General features: G+C 36.2%; 1 protein-coding gene across 5 annotated transcripts in view; it reads right to left on the bottom strand.

Moving 5' to 3' along the window:
- The window catches only part of LOC139766370 (uncharacterized), a 130,137-nt gene that overhangs the window by 12,457 nt on the left and 96,018 nt on the right, over positions 1-21,662 (bottom strand). For 2 of the 5 annotated variants that reach the window (XM_071694909.1, XM_071694908.1), the window contains 10 exons: positions 19,902-20,062; positions 17,807-17,920; positions 16,636-16,770; positions 13,873-13,983; positions 9,902-10,290; positions 8,702-9,751; positions 7,594-7,754; positions 3,816-3,969; positions 1,189-1,441; positions 434-647 (listed from right to left, as the gene is read on the bottom strand). In XM_071694909.1, coding sequence (XP_071551010.1) covers positions 434-647; positions 1,189-1,441; positions 3,816-3,969; positions 7,594-7,754; positions 8,702-9,751; positions 9,902-10,290; positions 13,873-13,983; positions 16,636-16,770; positions 17,807-17,920; positions 19,902-20,062 — 2,742 coding nt within the window. The remainder of the gene's footprint in view (positions 1-433; positions 648-1,188; positions 1,442-3,815; positions 3,970-7,593; positions 7,755-8,701; positions 9,752-9,901; positions 10,291-13,872; positions 13,984-16,635; positions 16,771-17,806; positions 17,921-19,901; positions 20,063-21,662) is intronic. The other 3 variants (XM_071694911.1, XM_071694912.1, XM_071694910.1) reach the window with 2 other exon arrangements.

A 21,662-nucleotide genomic window follows, 5' to 3' on the forward strand; every position in this document is an offset into this window, starting at 1 on the left:
AATTCATCGAAACCATTTTTTTCCATACATATTCATCTTATCCCGCGTTAGCGAGGTAGCGTTAAGAACAGAGGAGTGAATCTTAGAGGAGATTTCCTCACTTGGCCCACCTCTTCGTTCCTTCACATTCATAATAAAAAAACTTGATAGATAAGAGAACTATAAATGTATGCATGTCTTCCTCAGGATTTGGTTTTGCACATATCAAGTTTGGGAGCTGAGGACACAGATGAGTACAAGAGCACTCAGAATTCCTTATCCTGTTTTAATACTTGATATTTTCTAAGACTTTTCATATGTTACTACTGTTACTGGAACAACTGAGTCTTAGTAGAATTCCAATATGAGGTAAAAATGTCTATCATATCTGTCATGATGGCTATCCTCTATCTCTACCTGAAAACTAAAATTCAAGTCAGTATGCAGTTTTTACCTGAAAATTGCATAGGTTGCAACAGTTGCTGTCAATCCTGCTGTACTCAATGCGAGTCCAACATAAGTAATGATGGAAAGAGCATCTGCATGTGCACCTAAAGATGATGGCAATGGGTCCAATAAAATCGAAAATGCTGTTAAATGTGTGGCATGACATGTTGTAATCCCTTCTGCCATAACTGTTTTCATGCCAACTTCTGACCAATCATGAGCTGTGAAAATAAACACTTACAGAATGCATTCTGTCAGAAATCAGGTAATTTGTTAATTCAAATTCTGAAGTTGTAAAACATGCAGCCCATTTCGAGTATTTGGATCCCTAAGATTTAAAAATCACTCATCTTCAGTGGAATTTTTGTCCATTTTGCTTAATATGTGACAAAAAGGGTCACACTTCAGATGCTTTTTTCTTGTCATAAGTGTCCATCTCAAAAGCTAGCTTAGCAAAGGTCCTAAGTGATGGTTACATATAAGAATCAAAAGGCTGCACTGTTGCAAAAATTGCAAATCTGATCACCTAACAATATCACCACATTAGAAAAAGACAAATTTCACAGAATTGAGCATTTAGATCATAAGTGAGAACACTGCAAGTTAATTGTTAACTAATAAGTGCTGGATATACAGTATTTCTTTTTTCACTGTCATTGTGATAAAATACTTAGCATAAAATAGTAAAATTCAGAATAGAAGAAATAGTTTCATTACTCTGAACAGTATGATTACTGTCAATGAAGATCCTCATACACTTACCCAATTCATCCCAAAAGACACACAAAGGCAAAAAGGAATTCTTAGCCTCAGTACCATCAGTAGGTATGTAATATACTACTGGCTCTGTAAGATTGCTGATCACTGCATTTGTGATCTTTGCTGAGATGACAGGCATTCCTGATGTACGTTGGCCACGGAAAAACTTGTCATTGGCATATGACACAAATTCTAATCTCACATGTTCTGTTCCTGCCACTTTGAGTGCTTCTGAGGGTAAGGTCAAAAATGATTCCTAAAAAGAAGAAAAAAGGACTTGTGCCATTTCATAATACAAAATGAAAAAATCATATCAAAGGTAAGATGTCAGAGTTTATGAGCAGAATACATAAAAAGGGAATTTTATTTACAGAAGATTAACTTCTATCCTAAGACTAATTCACATGTACTTAGAGTTACAAATCTGGGGATCAAGAACTGAGGAGTAACTTTTCATATGTCTAGTCTAAAAAATAACTCCTGGATTGGTCTCATATCTAAAATTTGTTCTTTTGCTAATAGAAATATCAAGTTGGTCTGGACCACTCTGGGAACACACTGTGAATGAAATAATTCTTGCAATGGATACTTGTGTCTAATCTACATCTTTATTAGCCCATTTAGAAAAACAAAGTAATCTGTATGCATTTTGTTAATGTGTATAATTCTTAGGATGCTAATATTTCTGACAAATTATTTTTTGACTCATTTCTCAAAGGAGGTACAACAAGGAGTAAAGAAACTGGAATCCGTTTCAAAATGGATTCAGGCCTTGGGCTGTATTCCCTGGCTACATCCCTCTGACGAGTTATATTCAGATCACATACATGAAAATGGGATCAAGCATATCAAGTTGCACTTTACGATTCATTATGTAATTTGGACTTTATTTGCGTTAATTCATACATATCTTTCTCCAACTCTGAAGGCCATGAATGCTTACATGCTAAGCATCAGCTTAACTCAGCCCTTTTCTGCCAGCAGATGCACACACAGTATCACAACACTTTCTGACCTATGGTCCCAACTTGTGGACAAGGCCTGCTTCCGAGTGCTACATGATCCTCATAAAGGTAGGAGGCAACCGGCGATCAAGTATAATAAATAAAATAAATATACATTAGTACCATCTTATCATCATACTTGATCACAGTTTCCTGTATTACATAGTAGTTGGGTAGGCAGCCACCAACCAGGGTACCAGGAGGGTTAGTGACAGCTGCACAAGGAGCCAGCACTTCAGCAGTGATCAAGGTGCACTTCCTCTGACCCAGGTAGTTGTCTTTTCTTTCTGCCTCACTCACATGGACTTCTGGCATTCTGTCCACAAACGTACTATTTCTCCTTGTCACACATAACAACAGCACTGAACTTACAAAACTCATTCTTTGTAACTCTAAATTTTTCCTATGGTGAGCACTATGCATTAGCCCTGCTTTTTGGCAAAATGGTAAAAGGAATAGATAATAGAAGTACATAGGAACATTAGACAGGAGCATTAGGTAGAAGTAGTGGTAGATATATCAGGTGGAAGCATTCAGTAAAAGTAATAAGTTGGTACATTAGGCAGACACAGTCTAGGTAGTAGTAGTCAGTGGGAACATTGGACAGGAGCTTCTGAAAACACTGCGCATGAGTTGCTCTATGCCAGTAGCCTGCTAAGAGTGATGCACTGAAGTCTAAAAAATGACACTATAGTTCATCAGTTATGGCAATTAATTTGCCGTGGCCATCCCCTTGAGGGATTTCCTGGAGGGAACAGGCATCAGAGATATATATTTATTTATTTATTTATTTTGCTTTGTTGCTGTCTCCCGCGTTTGCAAGGTAGCGCAAGGAAACAGATGAAAGAAATGGCCCAACCCACCCCCATACACATGTATATACATACACGTCCACACATGCAAATATACATACCTATACATCTCAATGTACACATATATATATATACACAGACATATACATATATATACATGTACATAATTCATACTGTCTGCCTTTATTTATTCCCACTGCCACCTCGCCACACATGGAATAACATCCCCCTCCCCCCTCATGTGTGCGAGGTAGCGCTATGAAAAGACAACAAAGGCCCCATTCGTTCACACTCAGTCTCTAGCTGTCATGTGATAATGCCCGAAACCACAGCTCCCTTTCCACATCCAGGCCCCACAGTACTTTCCATGGTTTACCCCAGACGCTTCACATGCCCTGATTCAATCCATTGACAGCACGTCGACCCCGGTATACCACATCGATCCAATTCACTCTATTCCTTGCCCGCCTTTCACCCTCCTGCATGTTCAGGCCCCAATCACTCAAAATCTTTTTCACTCCATCTTTCCACCTCTAATTTGGTCTCCCACTTCTCCTCGTTCCCTCCGCCTCCGACACATATATCCTCTTGGTCAATCTTTCCTCACTCATTCTCTCCATGTGCCCACACCATTTCAAAACACCCTCTTCTGCTCTCTCAACCACGCTCTTTTTATTTCCACACATCTCTCTTACCCTTACATTACTTACTCAATCAGAGATATATATGTAAACATTCCTGTAATCATGTTTTGTCAATATTAATAATATAAAATCCAGTAATCTCACGGTAAAGCATTATATTTTTACAATACCCCTAATGGATCCTGACTTGATGAGTCTGTATTCCGTTTTCTTCTACTCTGGCTGACACCAACTGAGTTGCCCCTTTCAAATTCAGGATGGAATGCCACGTCATCTCTAGCAGAGGACTCCAACAATCTGGCTTCAACTAATAAATTGCTTGACCTGTAATAAGAAGTTTCTTGAATATCAATTATATTCATATTGTTTACATTAAGAGTAATCACAAAATGAAAGACTGTCAAAAGTTCTGAGAACAAGAGAATAAAAGTAGGTTACAGTAAAGGGCAAAAAGACATGCTTTAGATAATGATGGGGGTTTGCAGAGAGAGAATGATACTGTACATTCTGATGGGATTATGGAATTAAGTTAGAAATACAAATCATCAAGTAAGGTAACTTAAACAATGGAACAGACATGAAAGAACAAGGAATTTGGTACGAATCTTACATCTAATAATTTTTCAACAATAGTTGCCTTACCATTCAGTCATAATCATACATATTCACACAAATGATTTTGAATAGACTCCTGCCTTAGTGAATACTGGCCTTCCTTACATAAATCCACACTCTAGCTGTCTTGTACAATTTACTGAAAACATAGTCTGACATCCACAACCAAGCCCTGCAAGGTACTCCATGATTTTTCCCTACCACTTCACACACCAAATTAGCCCACTGACAAGCGTATCTAGGGAAAATAGTGCCTATGGCAAGCACTGAAATTGCGTCCCTGGCTTGACTAAAAATGTACATTTAGTGGATGTATATAACAATACATACAGTGTAATTATGAAGTGTTGAAGAGTTAGGCCAAAACTAAATTTGTATAAACTCTTAAAACTTAAAGTTAAAAGACTTATTTGATCAAAATTGTAACGCAGACATGGTAATGCAACTGATAGTACCAAAATATTACTATAGTTGAAAAATAGGTGAGTTGCTTTTTTATCTCACAAAACCAAACTATTAAAAATGTCAATCAGGTAGCATTTGTCACAAAACAAACCTGTTGAGTGGTGCCCCCCTTCAAAGGGCATCCAGGGAACCTGCCCTACACTAAATATGGCAGGTATTTTTTTCAAAAAATATTTCCTTTAAAAATTCATCAGAAGTATTTTTCATGTTGAATACAAATCTGGTGTTAAAATACTGTTTAGTCATCTTTATGATATTCATTTAAGCTGTTAAATGAAGTAAATTTTAAAACATTTTCTGCTCCTTTGCATCATACTTACTGGATATGTATCGGTAACTGAGAGCATTATGATATATTTTCCACGATCATTTCAGGTATAGAAGAGTTTGAATATCTTATCTTTCAATTTTGAAACAAAAAGTTTTTAGAGATAAAAATATCCCTCAATTTTTGGTACTTTTCTTAGTAAAATAGATTTCTTTTAAAAACTCATTATAAGAAGCATTTTTGATGCTGACTACAAATCTGGTGTTAAAATAATGTTTAGTCCTCTTAATGACACTCAATTATGCTGTTAAATGAAGTCAATTTTTAAATATTTCTGTTCCCTTCTATCATATTTACTGTGTATGTAACGGTGACTCAGAGCATTATATTTTCCATGATTATTTCAAGTACAGAAGTGTTTGAGTATATCATCTTTCAATTTCCTTTAAAAACTTATTATAAGACGTATTTTTCATGTTGAATACAAATCTGGTGTTAAAATATCATTTAGTCATCTTTATGACATTCATTTAAGCTGTTAAATGAAGTCAATTTCAAAATATTTTCTGCTCCTTTGCATCGTATCTATTGGGTATGTATTGGTAACTGAGAGCATTATGATATATTTTCCTGGATTATTTCAAGTATAGAAGAGTTTGAATATCTTATCTTTAAAATTTGAAACAAAAAGTTTTTGAGCTAAAAAAATACCCTGAACTGTTACCTTCATTTTTTGGTAATTTTCTCATGAAAAAGATCCTTTAAAAACTCATTATAAGAAGTATTTTTCATGCTGAATACAAATATGGTGTTAAAATAATGTTTAGTCCTCTTAATGACACTCAATTAAACTGTTAAACAAAGTCAATTTTAAAATATTTCTGTTACTTTGCATTGTATTTACTGAGTATGTATCAGTAACTGATAGCATTATGATATATTTTTCATGATTATTTCAGGTATAGAAGAGTTTGAATATCTTACCTTTCAAGTTTGAAACAAAAAGTTTTTGGTGCCAAAAAATACCCTGAACTATTTATTACCTTCAATTTTTGGCATTTTTCTCAGAAAAATAGATTTCCTTTAAAATCTCATTTAGCTGTTAAATGAAGTCAATTCTAAAATATTTTCTGCTCCTTTATACCGTATTTACTGGATATGTATCGGTAACTGAGAGCATCATGATACATATCAAATGATTATTTCAAGCTTAGAAGTGTCTGAATACCTTATCTTTAAACAAACAGATTTTTGAGTTGAAAAATTCCCTGAACTATTACCTTCAATTTTTGGTATTTGTCTTAAATAAATAGCTTTCCTTTAAAGACTCATAAGAAGTATTTTTCTGGCTAAATACAAGTCTGGTGTTAAAATAATGTTTAGTTGTCTTTATGACATTCAATTAAGCTGTTAAAAGAAGTCAATTTCTAAATATTTTTTGTTCCTTTGCATTGTATTTACTGCGTATATATATCGGTAACTGAGAGCATTATTATATATTTTCCATGATTATTTCAAATATTGAAGTATTTGAAAATCTTATCTTTCAATTTTGAAACAAAAAGTTTTTCCTTTAAAAACTTATTATAAGAGGTACTATTCATGCTGAATACAAATATGGAGTTAAAGTAACGTTTACTCCTCTTAATGAGACTTAATCAAGCTGTTAAATGTCAATTCTAAAATATTTCTGCTCCACTGCATTGTATTTAATGAATATGTATTGGTAAATGAGAGCATTATGATATATTTTCCATGATTATTTCAAGTATAGAATTGTATGAATATCTTATCTTTCATTGTGAAACAAAAAATATTTTGAGCTAAATACACTCAACTGTTCAGGGGTGTATCTAGGAAATATAATGCCTATGGCAAGCACTGAAATTGAGCCCTTGGCTTGATTAAAAATGTACATACAGTGGATGCATATAAAAATATATACAGTGCAATTATAAACTGTTGAAGAGTTAGGCCAAACTTAAATTTATATAAATTCTTAAAGACTTATTTGATCAAAAGTTCAATGTAGAAGCGGTAATGCAACTGACAGTAGCAAAATATTACTATAGTTGAAAAGTAGGCGTTTCTTTTTTTATCTCATAAAACCAAACCATTAAAAATGTCAATAGGGTAGCATATGTCAAAAAACAAACATGCTGAGTGGTGCTTCCCTTCAAGTGCTGCCCAGGGAACCTGCCATACCCTATATACACCACTGCCCACTGACAGCATGCAACACCCCAATACATATGCCACATAGGTCCTATCTATTCTCCCCCATGCATGCTTCCCAAACAGTGTTGGAACCCCATAGAAGGGGATCCTGAGGAAGAAACGTGTAATCAAAATAGTGTTAGTAGACCCAAGCACGAAGTCACCTTCAGTGAGGCTTTATCCTCATCAATGGACAGAAGAGTAGACTTGCTAAGGACCTTCTCAACCCAAAAGAGCCCACCTTACCCTGCTCATACTGAAGTGCTATCATGAAGTTCAGGAGCCCTGCAAAAGAGGTCCTGGGGATGCATGACTAGCTTAGTGACTATATAATCAAAATTCTTTGTTGTTCTATTAAGATTCACTAGTAACTCTTGGCTCACCTGAATTTAACTGACTTTCCAACATCCACAGGAACCTTTTCTACAAAAGTGTTGATGGTGTTAACTAGCTGGCTTGTGATGTTGTTCTCATCTCCTGCTGCCACTACTGAATCATTTACTTCCATCATATTACTCAAAGCTGAGACCATGTTGTTGGCAACCTATCAAAGAGAAAATGTTAAAAGACGCAATATTCATGAATTCTATGAAACTAGATAAAATGCTACTTACTAGATATCTTAATCTAGATATTATATGTATACTGTAATTCAGCTTTTCAATGGAGGTAAGTTCAATGAAAATTCTCAAGAAATATTCTCTCAAAGCAGAATGAGTTACTTCCAACTTAAAGCTGGGTATTATGCAGAAACATTCCCAAATATACTGATTCTTCAGTATATCTCATAAGATTTAAAAAATGGTAAAATTTCTACAACTCAGCATTTTAGGTAATCCTACAATGCAATACATGAAAAAGAAAAAGGAGACTTTTGAAAGAAGTCAGCTGAATCAGGATGGGACCAACAGCCTACTGGATAGTGTTAGTTGTCAATGAATAATGTCAGACATAAGAAAAAAAATTCTGGATGATGTGCCAATACAAAAGCTCATATGACTTTGGCCAGTGAAGGTAAACATAAAGATATAAAAATGGGAAGCAGCATCATTCATATGATTTTGATGAACATTTAATAAATCAAAACATGGAAACACAATGTATGTGTATTGCTGTAGAGTAACTCTTTACAAGAATTTTTTGTTTTCATACTATTCGCCATTTCCCGCATTAGCGAGGTAGTGTTAAGAACAGAGGATTGAGCTTAGAGGGAAAATCCTCACTTGGCCCCCTTCTCTGTTCCTTCTTTTGGAAAATTAAACATGAGACAGGAGGATTTCCAGCCCCCTGCTCCCTTCCCTTTTAGTCACCTTCTATGACACGCAGGGAATACATGGGAAGTATTCTTTCTCCCCTATCCCCAGGGATAAAAAAAAAACGTATGGGGTAAAATAATCCTTTTGGTAATCAAATATTTCTAACACTGTAAGGGGAGGCTCTACATCCTATTCATAAGTTAAGAGAAATCAGTCATTTATGCATCAAACTTACAGCAGGATCATGAAGTGCATGTTCACAAATTCTTGCCAGTTCTTTAGCAGCATGGGCAAATGTTTGAGGGTCAATAGTAGCAGGGGAGGCAGTCAGAGTTGCCACATCTTTGGCAGCATCTTCAGCTGCCTGCAGGGACTGTTCTCGACACTTCCATGTGTCTGGTTCTTTCCATACAACAGTGCCATTGGGCAACAATTCACAAGAACGAAATGCTCCTAATGGACGATCTTGCACCAGAGAAGAGGGAGATGTCCTTTTGTTGCTGTTGACATTTACACCTTCCTTGAATTTTACTGCCTCATGTGGTGTAGTAACAGTTACTGATGCACTGGTCAATTTGCTGGATTGTACGTGTTCATTCAAGATTTTCTTGGACTCTGAGTGGTCAACAGATTTTTTAACAGTTCTAGAAGATATATTGATCAGTGCTTCACCATTCTCGATCTTTTCAGAGAAATCATAATCACTAGCTAACTTTTCTGTAAAATCCTTCTCTTTTATATTTTCTGAGTAACGTTTTTCAATTTTGGGTGGTGTAGGGTCATTCATTCCAACTGTAAAGTCTTCTGAATTGTTCACTATTTTCTTATTGTGTTCAAAATCTGTTTCTATTACTTGCTGTACTGAATGCTTCCCTCCTATTTGTGGTAGATCAAAATGTTTTTTTTCTGCTCTGGGCTGAATATTTGATATCTCTCTGACAAGGGAACTTTTAGATGCTTCATTTCCAGCTTGTTCAAACTGAGATTCTACACTGTAATGTTCTTCAGCAAATCCTTCTCCAGTGAGAGCTTCTGTAACTGGGGTGTCCCTAATTTGAGGCTGCCTTATAATAGCCGTTCCCTTGTGCTGAGACAATCTTTTAATTGTCCCTTCTCCAGCATGTAGTTGAAAATTCTCCCTCATCCCAGCCTGTCTATCTTTAACTTTTCTTCCCTGTCCTACTCTCTGGTGTTGCCTCTCCTGTTGAAATCTTCTGGACTGCCTAAGGAGTGATCCTCGTAGATTGGCTGCAACTAGACGTCGTCTTGCTTCATCGTCAGTTACCTTATCAAAAAGAAATAAACACCTGTTTATAATGTTTCAGCACCCAAATGTCCTCAACAGTGAATACATAAACATAAAGGCTTCAGCGTTCTCTCTTAACAGTAGCAAAACATTAACAATGAGATACAAGGAAGATTGAAATATGCTTACCTCTGGTACTGGAGGAACAGGGTTGCTTTCATGGTCATGCAGGGGTAATTCTACATTCCGTGCCCTTCTGCTCATACTAAAGCTTCCACCTTCCCACTCAGCATGAACAGTAGCTGCCTCTGATGGATGGACCACCAAAGGCTGTAGAGAAGATCCATCCTCATACTCTGGAGACATCATCTTCGGTATGATAGTCGTTAGATAATCATCTGTTATAGTAGTTTCTGTTGTAGAGTCTGGAAGCATGGCCAACTTTGATGTACTAATACTGTCACTGCTAGTAGCTCGAATCCCATACGGACAGGTAATGGTGACTGATTCTCCATGACGAGTTGCAGGCCAGTGGAACTCACCAGTATCAAGGAAAGTAGTCTGGGCAGGGCAGGACTCTGGTCAGGGAGAGAGGTAGACGTAGAGAGGCTCAGGCAGGGACGGGAGGGCCATGCGCAGGAAAGATCGGCGTGCTGTGGAAAGAGCAAGCAGCGACAGTGGGAGGAGCAAACACTGTAAAACACTTTAGGAATAAGCAGCATGCACTATAAAGTAACAGTTTCATGTGCAAAACATGATTAGAGAAGCAGAAATCTTATAACTTATATATTAAAAATGGATGCTTGGGAACACAGGCGCAAGATGAGGGCTTTCATGCACTAAAAGAAATTGTAAAATGAAGAAACATTATAAACCAGAAAAACTGTTCTCAGTTCCTTAAATATCATTAAAGAATTCACATACACAAACAATATCTTAAACATCTGTGAGTTTTTAAAACATGGAAATATATTGCTATATAATTTTCATTCAGCAATTACATACTTCATGAATTAATTTTGGGGGGATGAAGCAATTCATTACATTTCATATAAAATACACATACACATAACAAACTGTTAGCCCATTACACTACAGTTACGCATAGGCTGACCTGTGACAGCAATGGCAAGCTAAGAACGCTCATCAGACCTATTCCAGTAAAAGCCTACTCAAGAAAGGGATGTCATTAACAAGAGCCCATGCCATGCTTAGCCTTAGTCAAACACACACACACATTACATATCACTACTGGCTCCAAGCAAGGGCTGGGTAGGGTGGGCTCTATAACGACAAGAAGGCCCTTGAAGATGTACTCTTTTCCAGCCACGAATGATGATACAGCCTCATCTAAAACACTTCACATCCTCCAGTTTTTCTCCATTCAAACTTACCACCCAATCAATTTGTCCCACAACCCTACTAAACCTAATAACCTTGCTCTTATTCACATTTACTCTCAGCTTTCTTCTTTCACACACTTTGTCAAACTCAGTCACCAGCTTCTGCAGTTTCTCACCCAAATCAGCCACCAGCACTGTATCATCAGTGAACAAAAACTGACTTGCTTCCCAAGCCCTCTCATCCACAACAGATTGCATACTTGCCCCTCTCTCCAAAACTTTTGCATTCACCTTCCCAACTACCCCATCCATAAACAAATTAAACAACCATGGAAACATCACGCACCCATCGCAAACTTACATTCACTGGGAACCAATCACTTTCCTCTCTTACCACTTGTACACATGCCTTACATCCTTGATAAAAACGTTTCACTGCTTCTAGCAACTTTTTTCATACATATTCACCATTTCCCACATTAGTGAGGTAGTGTCAAGAACAGAGACCTGAGCCTTAGAGGGAATATCCTCACTTGGCCCCCTTCTCTGTTCCTTCTTTTGAAAAATTAAAAACTGGAGGGGAGGACTTCCAGCCTCCCACTCCCTCCCCTTTTAGCTGCCTTTTACAACACACAGGTATATGAAGGAAGTGTTCTTTCTCCCCTATTCCCAGGGATAACATATATGTATACTTATTCATCTAAAGTTATCCCAAGATCAATTTCAATAAAAGGGTTCTGGTGTTACCCAGGACCTTTCTAATGGCTCCTGCAGCTTAAGTTTGCATCTCTTATTATTTTTTTTTTTTTTTTTTTTATACTTTGTCGCTGTCTCCCGCGTTTGCGAGGTAGCGCAAGGAAACAGATGAAAGAAATGGCCCAACCCCCCCCATACACATGTACATACACACGTCCACACACGGAAATATACATACCTACACAGCTTTCCATGGTTTACCCCGGACGCTTCACATGCCTTGATTCAATCCACTGACAGCACGTCAACCCCTGTATACCACATCGCTCCAATTCACTCTATTCCTTGCCCTCCTTTCACCCTCCTGCATGTTCAGGCCCCGATCACACAAAATCTTTTTCACTCCATCTTTCCACCTCCAATTTGGTCTCCCTCTTCTCCTCGTTCCCTCCACCTCCGACACATATATCCTCTTGGTCAATCTTTCCTCACTCATTCTCTCCATGTGCCCAAACCATTTTAAAACACCCTCTTCTGCTCTCTCAACCACGCTCTTTTTATTTCCACACATCTCTCTTACCCTTACGTTACTTACTCGATCAAACCACCTCACACCACACATTGTCCTCAAACATCTCATTTCCAGCACATCCATCCTCCTGCGCACAACTCTATCCATAGCCCACGCCTCGCAACCATACAACATTGTTGAAACTACTATTCCTTCAAACATACCCATTTTTGCTTTCCGGGATAATGTTCTCGACTTCCACACATTTTTCAAGGCTCCCAAAATTTTCGCCCCCTCCCCCACCCTATGATCCACTTCCGCTTCCATGGTTCCATCCGCTGACAGATCCACTCCCAGATATCTAAAACACTTCACTTCCTCCAGTTTTTCACCATTCAAACTCACCTCCCAATTGACTTGACCCTCAACCCTACTGTACCTAATAACCTTGCTCTTATTCACATTTACTCTTAACTTTCTTCTTCCACACACTTTACCAAACTCCGTCACCAGCTTCTGCAGTTTCTCACATGAATCCGCCACCAGCGCTGTATCATCAGCGAACAACAACTGACTCACTTCCCAAGCTCTCTCATCCCCAACAGACTTCATACTTGCCCCTCTTTCCAAGACTCTTGCATTTACCTCCCTAACAACCCCATCCATAAACAAATTAAACAACCATGGAGACATCACACACCCCTGCCGCAAACCTACATTCACTGAGAACCAATCACTTTCCTCTCTTCCTACACGTACACATGCCTTACATCCTCGATAAAAACTTTTCACTGCTTCTAACAACTTGCCTCCCACACCATATATTCTTAATACCTTCCACAGAGCATCTCTATCAACTCTATCATATGCCTTCTCCAGATCCATAAATGCTACATACAAATCCATTTGCTTTTCTAAGTATTTCTCACATACATTCTTCAAAGCAAACACCTGATCCCTATTATATGTATACTTATTTATTTAGAGTTATCTGAGGATCAATTTCTATATAAGGGTTCTGGTGTTACCCAGGACCTTTCTAATGGCTCCTGCAGCTTAAGTTGGCATCTCTAATTATATGATGTCAATGTATGGGAAAATGGGGTTTGCTATATGGACAACTTTTCAAGAACACACCTATTCCCTAAAGTAAAGGATATGTGTATTTCAAACTTGTTCAAAATTTTCATATATACTGCCTGTTGATACTTTCAAATATGTGAGGATAAAGAAACCCCTACAATCTAATATCAATTATGTGAAGTTAGCCTCAGTGAAATCTAAGTTCATTAAAAAAAAAAAAAATCATGTATTTCCAGACAAAAATGCTTCATACAGTATTGCTAGACTAGGTAAGGATTTAAAATGAAAGTGAAGCACATATATCAAGGAATACTTGATTCTAAGAATATTTAAACTACTGGAGAACAGTGAAAGTCAGGAATAATAAAAAGTAGGAAGAATTTGCTTACATAAGTAGCATATGTAACAATGACTGAAATGCATTCCTAATAAACAGAAATTAAACACACAAGTTGAGAGAGTAGCAATCAATATTCAGTATCATCATTACCAAATCAAATATAATTTCCACGAGTTTAGTATCTTACCTGGAATATCACATGTCTGGCCACTGTATCCTAGGGCACAGTCACATAAGAAGGATGCCAGCCCATCGATGCAAGTGGCACCATTGAGGCAGGGAGAAGAGGCACACTCGTCTGTAAGGGTGGCTCATTATGAACAAAGCAAGGTATGTGCACTGTAAAAAGAAGCTGCAGCTAATCCAGCAAAAATGCAATTGCAGAAGCCATAACAGTGTCAGCAAAAATTAAAAGTTAATATGAGCAGAAACTTCTCACTTTTAACCCACTACAGATGTATAGTAGTGGGTTAATCTTATGAATAAAACCAACAAGGAAGTGCAATAGTTCTATGGGGAAAAATTACTAAAAAAAAAGCCTGCTTTGATGAAGGTGACGTTATATCCCTGAATGTGTAAAGAGTTACATTCCAGTGCTGGTTTCATTGAAATACCACATTTTTGGTCCTTGGGTGGAAATCTTTAGTTGTTCATGATAGCCTGATAACTTTCTCCTCACGTAGCTGAAATGAAATGCATGAAAACCTATCCCACCTGTTAACTGGTTGAGCCATTCCCCATCTAACAACTTTTAAAGGCACCTGCTAATCTCACTCTGCAATACTTGTTTGAAGGTGAGTGTTATTACTGGCAAATGTGTAAATACACACATCCTGGGAATCAATCTCTCTTGCAACAAAACAGGTCTTCCTTGTAAAGTGACAGCCACATATAATAATGCCTTCATGATCAAGTAATGGGTAATAGGGAGAAATATGAGAAAAGTGTCTCTTTATGTACTGGTATCCTTTTGTGTGCCTTCTATGGAGAAAAAACGAGCATGTATTACATACCCTAAGGAGGTAATGGTTCCCTAAATAAGACACTGGCATGACAATAACAAGCTTGTTAACTCTGAGAATGAATTACTTGAACACAGAGAAAATAGGGGAAATTCATTTCTGGAGGGTATAAACACAAAAAGCAAGAGATGTGTGAATGAAAAAGACTCAGAAAAAATGTACTTCTATAAAAAAAGTACATAAACTTAAGAAGAATGCAGGAAGGAACCAATTTCCTCTAATGACATAACCTAACTTGACCCAAAGAAAATTGTGAGAGAGAATATTCATTCATGTGTGGCGGGGTGGCGACTGGAATGGATGAAGGCAGCAAGTATGAATATGTAAATGTGTATATATGTATATGTCTGTGTATGTATACACTGAAATGTATATGCATGTATATGTGCATGTGGGTGAGTTGGGCCATTTCTCGTCTGTTTCCTTGCACTACCTCCCTGACGCAGGATACGGCGATTAAGTACAATAATGAATAAATAAGAGGGTCTTGATATGATCATTTCTAAAGGTAACAGGAACTTCACCACTCTGCTTTGTCAAAGATCAGAAAATTTTGAAATGTTTCCATCATGAAAGAATGACAATATCTAGAAACTGCAAATAAATGTCACTGCAACTATCAGCTTCAAACCTATATATTCTTTCTGACCTGGTAAGATTGTAAATGATCTGTGCTTAATTAGTTATGCTTGCCATCTGTGTAAATTATGACAAGATGAGTTGACTGAGTGCTGTGGGGTGTCAAAGGCCAGGAAGGGAATGGGCTCAGTAATGGGATATGCATATTTGGGTGTCATGTGCCTAACATCATCTGAATGTGTGTGGAAATTTTGAAAAAATGATTTGAGAATTCCTCTTGAAATCCCATTAATGAAATGGTTTGAAAGCTTTATCAGATGTGACCATTCACCACATTGGGAAAAGGAGACATTTGATCATGAAAAAAAATTAAAATGGCAGATAAACTGAAATAACTGATGAAACAGGGAAAAAAGGAATAATTACATCTTACTTATTCATAAAAGGGACTAAAACAATAAACCATACTGCTACTTATGTGCTGGTGAGCATGATGCATCCATATATCATGAAGAGATGGATTAGAAAGAAAAGGTAATGTCTTATGCACTAATGGGTGAAGAATGGGCTTCACAAGCCCATGAAAAGATAAAGGATTACATATCAAATGAAGGTAGATCACACTTTAACCACTGAGGAATGTGACTTTGCACCAGGTGTTGAAACTATATAACTGAAGGTTACAGTAAAACGGAAGAGAAACAAATTTGCTACCAAAGGAAATGGAATGATGTTGAAATCCTACACTTCCAGTTTTGAATAAAACTGAAATATGGAAGTAGAACAGAATCTTTCCTTATACAAGACATTCATTACCAATTTTTTAAGTCTATTTGACCAAATTTGTAAATTACACCATATATTATGAAGATTCTTCAAACAAGAGTCTATGATTTTCTTATTGTAGCTCATATGGTATTCCTATACTGTATTATTGTTAATAAAGCTAAACCTACGAAAATGTGTTAATATTCAGTGTAATGAAAAGAGTATTTGCAAGACATTCTGTCTATGTGTGGAAAATTACAAGTTAGAGATTAAAATGAAGGCAAAGATGCCAAAGGCTTTCTGAGCAAAAAGGCCTACGCTCCTTATGATTCCATACAAATCATATAAATAATGTCATGAAATTTTGCTCAATGTGTTGTCAGTACATACTATCAATTAATGGATGCAATTTTGTAAGGGCTTTTAGAATACTAAAAAGGTGATCAAATTAGTTCATATTGCTATAAATAAGAAAGCACAATTTGTTACACTTTATCCAGCAATGATAAGCTTTTATGAAAAGTGAAGGGTCCTGTGTCCTTATGCATAGTTTGCTAACAAGTGACATACAAAATACTTACCTAGGTCCTCATCACAAATCTTGCCACCCCAACCCTTTGGACAATCGCAAAAGAAGTCATTAATGAGGTCTGTGCAGTTTCCTCTAATACAGGGATTAGGAACACATTCATTAAGTTCTGCCTGACACACCTTGCCTGAGGAAACATTTGTTAATTTTAGTTAGTGGGTTTTGCTTCATATATTTTTTCATACTTAAAATATGCTAGTTTGGCAATTCACAGGATGTTCTAAAAATGAGACCATATTGTAAAAGTAAAGATTCTAAATACATAACAATGCAACCTCACTAAACACTTTTAATGAATTCAAGTATGTTTTCAAAACTATGTATCATCTGTTCCATTACAAGAATATTCAGGTATACATTTAATTTAAGTAATAATAAATACGAGGGTTTATGCCTTACATTTTAGAAATCTAAGATATGTGTGAAAAGCATCAGAACAGCTTCAGTTATTACCAACATTGTTACAAATTAATATAAATTACCATTTATCTTCAATGAATATAAATTACCATTTATCTTTTCTAAACTGTAAACTTAAAAAGAAAACTTGCAGAATCAGGGGAGATTTTATGCTATTTGTGGGTTAACAAAATACAGCAACACTTTTGGCTTAATTACACATATCACTATATCTCATTCAAAGAGAGGTAAGATCTCAATTGCTTGTGAGGATTCTCCTCCCAGAAACAAAAATCAAGACTGCACTGTGCACACAAAACTACATACAGGTATTTTAAGAAGCATTAATGAAGTACAAAAAAGAGTGAGGAAAAAAATGAAAGTGAATATGAATGGAAGTCTTTTATAAAATGTTCAAAAATTCTAAGATCTAGATGGAACAATTGCCCTACTCGCTAAAAAAAGATCAACTAAGTTTCCAGCTAATTTCATGAAATACAAGAAGGTAATAAATATATCTATGGCTTTGTTCAGTGAATTTAAACCAAAAATGTACAGCTCTACATGATTTATGTCTTACACTTTAGCAATCTTGATAGCTCTGTGAATGTCAACAATAGCAAATCCTCATATGAAAAATAAAAGTATCATTTTATAATGTTGCATACATAATTAGATAATTACATACATAACTGCAAAAGTCCCATTATTGATTACAGACACTGCAGGACTTCAACACACTTTATACCACAAACAGTGTTCACCTGTGTAACCAGGGATGCAGAGACACATGAATGATGCCACACCATCAATACATGTAGCGCCATTAAGACAAGGGGAACTGCTACACTCATTTATATTCACCTCACACTCAACTCCTGCAGAAAATGCCAATAAAGGCACAGGAGGACATGATAAAAGCAGGAGACAAAGAATTTTAAGAAGTTACAAGACCTTAGATTAAACAAGAAACCACTGACAGCTAATTCTGGAACAAATAGTACTAAATGAATATGCTAAAACACTCCCAAGAGAAACAGAAGCACATGAAAGGCTATCTGTGATTGCTAAATTTAATCCTAATTCATCATCTGCATCAAATGACACTAAGCACTATAAGTCTCATGCGTAACACCTAATTGTAAAGACAAATGTCACTATAAGGTAATACCATTCTGCTACATGTACTAGTAATGTGATATTCATAACAGTGGACCGGCTTATGACAGCATGACATTTTTTCCTTCAGATTTCAGGGATCCAGTCATGATGTAATACTGAATATGTTAAATTCATATGAGTAACTTTTTAACAGACTATAATCCTTAGGTGGACTAAGACCTGCATTTCAAGGGATAAAGTCCAGGTATCTTCGAACCAATGGGTTATCCAGCAACTCAAAACAAGAACCTGTTCACCCTAGTGGCACTGTGCATCCCTTTGACTGTCTAGCCATTTCCTTCAAACTGTTTCCTTCTCCTTTATGTTTATAAAAAAAATTCTAAAATTCATTTGATTTACACGATATGTCACACAGGGTAAGCAAGGCATAAAGTCTCCCATACAGCACTGAGCATCCCTGCTGTGTTAGCTTGATGGTTTAGGGCTGCAGACCCCACACCTCTAAACCTGATTCCCATAAAAGATGCATGTCCTTATGTGCATGAGCTACCCAATAAAATAAAGAGTGGACCAATGATATCAGAAATGAATGGATACAATGTACTATATAAAAGAGTTAGTGATGCATATTATATAAAAAAGGGTTCAAAACTGCACTGTGAGGCATGCAAACCAGATAATTAAAATTCAGAACACTACATCATCTAGGTGTGAGCATATGCATAATGACAAGACCGTGAAACTTGTTAAACAGGATTCAAACTCTTCTTGCAAGGTACATACTTTGGCTAAATCAAATGACTCGGGTATCTAATATCTTAAGTATCTTAAGCTCACTGTCCCTTAGATCTATTTAATGCCAACTATTCCCTTCAAATTGACACTTGTCATTTTCTCTCACAAGGTAGAATTTGTTGGTCAAAATTACTTCAAATGGAATACAGCAGTAGGAAGTACTGCTTGCTATAGTCCTCTGGAGTTAAAGGTTCACTTGGGAAAAAAATTCCCTGATTCTATTGCTCCTGGTTTGCATACCTCATAACGCAGGTTTGGATCCTGCCCACAATGACCGTCTGTTTCTTTGAATAATCCTGCTAGTAACTATGTCTTTATATTCACATTACTATGGATCTGATCTTACGAGCAAAATAACAGGAAGGAAACATCCTCTCTTACTTCTCTCATGAACTAACAATCATCCACAAACATATACAGGTACGCATCCAGTTCTTTTGGTAAATAATTTACAGTGTCATAAACTGCAATGGTTGTAAGACCAACCATGTGGCACTGCTACTGTTACTGTTCATACATAAACTGTAGAAATGGGTTATTAAAGCCTAAGTATGTTGCTCTATACAGTTTGAAGATCATAAACTATGGGAAAACAAGATAAAGTCCTTTATTTCTAAATGATGCTAATAGTAAAGAACAACATAAAAAAGAGTAAACCTTGCATATACAGTTTAAATCTGGACAGTGTATCTGTATTAACAAGTAAAGGACTCTACTTCCTGGAGACATATTCTACTAAAAATGTGAATCAGAGGTACATTCAAAATCTCTCTTTATCTTCCAAAACTACATAACTGTCAGCACTCATTCATCATTTCTTCCTAAAATACCTATCTAACAACCAAACAATAATACAGTATACAGTTTGTTAAGACTGATGAAGTCATCACTTGAATGAAATAACTTTACATATAAGCTTTACTCTAATAATGTTCTCTTTACCTCTGTATCCTGGAGCACAGTGACAGGTGAAGGTAGTGTCCGTAAGGTTGGTACACATGCCACCATGCTGACAAGGACTAGAAACGCAAGGGTCCTGGTGTTCACAGGTTCCTCCAAAATATCCTTTGGGACACTGGCATGTGTACTTTCCACTTTCTTGGCTGTTTAAAGAATAAATCATATTTCACAGAGCACAAATAGAATGGAATAAAAAAAAACTGCTTAGATACAAACAGAAAACTAGATCTGAGAGCACAGTATGGATTACATCTGGGTACTATTTAGTTGGCTGCAACAGACAGCAAAAATGCATCAAGTTTTATTATTTCACATTCACTGGTGGTAGGAAATGTAAGGTCTTAGGTGGAAAGAACATTATGATGATATCAGCTTTAAATGAAATGTTAACTTTCATTTTAAGAAACAGTTTACTTATTACAATGAACCAGTCATCAGATTATCTAGCAGGGATTGTACAAAGAATTTACATACAACAAAGTGAAAAATGAAGCACGCCACATAAGAATGTAAGCAATTCGTTGACAATACAACAATTAGGAAGACAAGATAATGACATATTCAGCTCTAAAATTAAGAATCACTTGTAAAAAATCATCTAGGTATGTTAAAAGAAAACTTAGGTGATGTAAGTAGTACTTTTCCATCAACATGTACATGAGTACATTTGAAAAAGTTCTGCATCTACTTCGGGGAAGAAGATGCATTTCATTTCTTTTTTTTAACTCTTCACATGTCAAGACACCCAATCATTTACAAAGGAATTTTCAAACCTGATGATTATGATCCTTAATCATTTCATACTATGGATAGATAAAAAGCATTGTTGACTGAGGCCTACACTATAAAGAAAAAGAGGCACCTGACAATGACATTCTGACATGCCATTTTGAGGATAAGGTGCTGACTGTGCTTAAATTCAAATACTCGAATATTCTGGGACAATGGCAACATGCTGTTGTTTTCGAATTTGCTCATTATGGACATATACAACAAATGTCACCAAATATCATGCATAAAAAAAATTTTGCTATTAACATAATACTCAAAGATGACAGAGAAAGATGTTAAACTATCTGAAAAAGTAGTCTTTCTTCATTCTTAAATATTTGAAATATGTCATAACAAATATATAATTAAAATAACGTTGCAGAGGGGAGAATAAAGCTAAGTTCTTACAGCAAAAGTTTAAACATTTTAAAATTTCAGATATCAAAAGTATAAAAATTATAAAATTTCAGTTCAGTTCTGCATACTGAAAGCTTATTTTCTGATTTACCACAAGGAAATCTATTTTTGTAATAACAATTAGGGGAATAAATTTCCACCAGCAGTTTGATTTCACTAAGTCCAATATTCTCCTCTGGATTAGCTGTTAAAGTCACAGCAGGTAAGGTTAAGTAAGATTTGTTGGTTTGAATGCAAATCTTTAGTTCCCCAGAACTTAGCTTATGCTATCTAACTTTTGGGTCTTCACATATTTTAATCCACTCGAACCTAAAAACTTATCTAATCTTGATTATGACAATTACAAACAAACCACAATAAGTATTTTCTATATGAAACTAAATACTAACTAATGAGCATGATTCATACTTATCAAGTGCAACTTGACTGATGCATAGAGCATACCACATAAAAAGGCACAGATAGGTCCAGTCCTATCAATTCCTCTATATTTTGGAAATTTTGCACAGTATGAAATCCGTGATAAGATCCAAGGAAGCATCAGGCATTAAGAAA

Source organism: Panulirus ornatus, chromosome 57 (genome assembly GCF_036320965.1).
Source record: "Panulirus ornatus isolate Po-2019 chromosome 57, ASM3632096v1, whole genome shotgun sequence".
Lineage (NCBI taxonomy): Eukaryota > Metazoa > Arthropoda > Malacostraca > Decapoda > Palinuridae > Panulirus > Panulirus ornatus.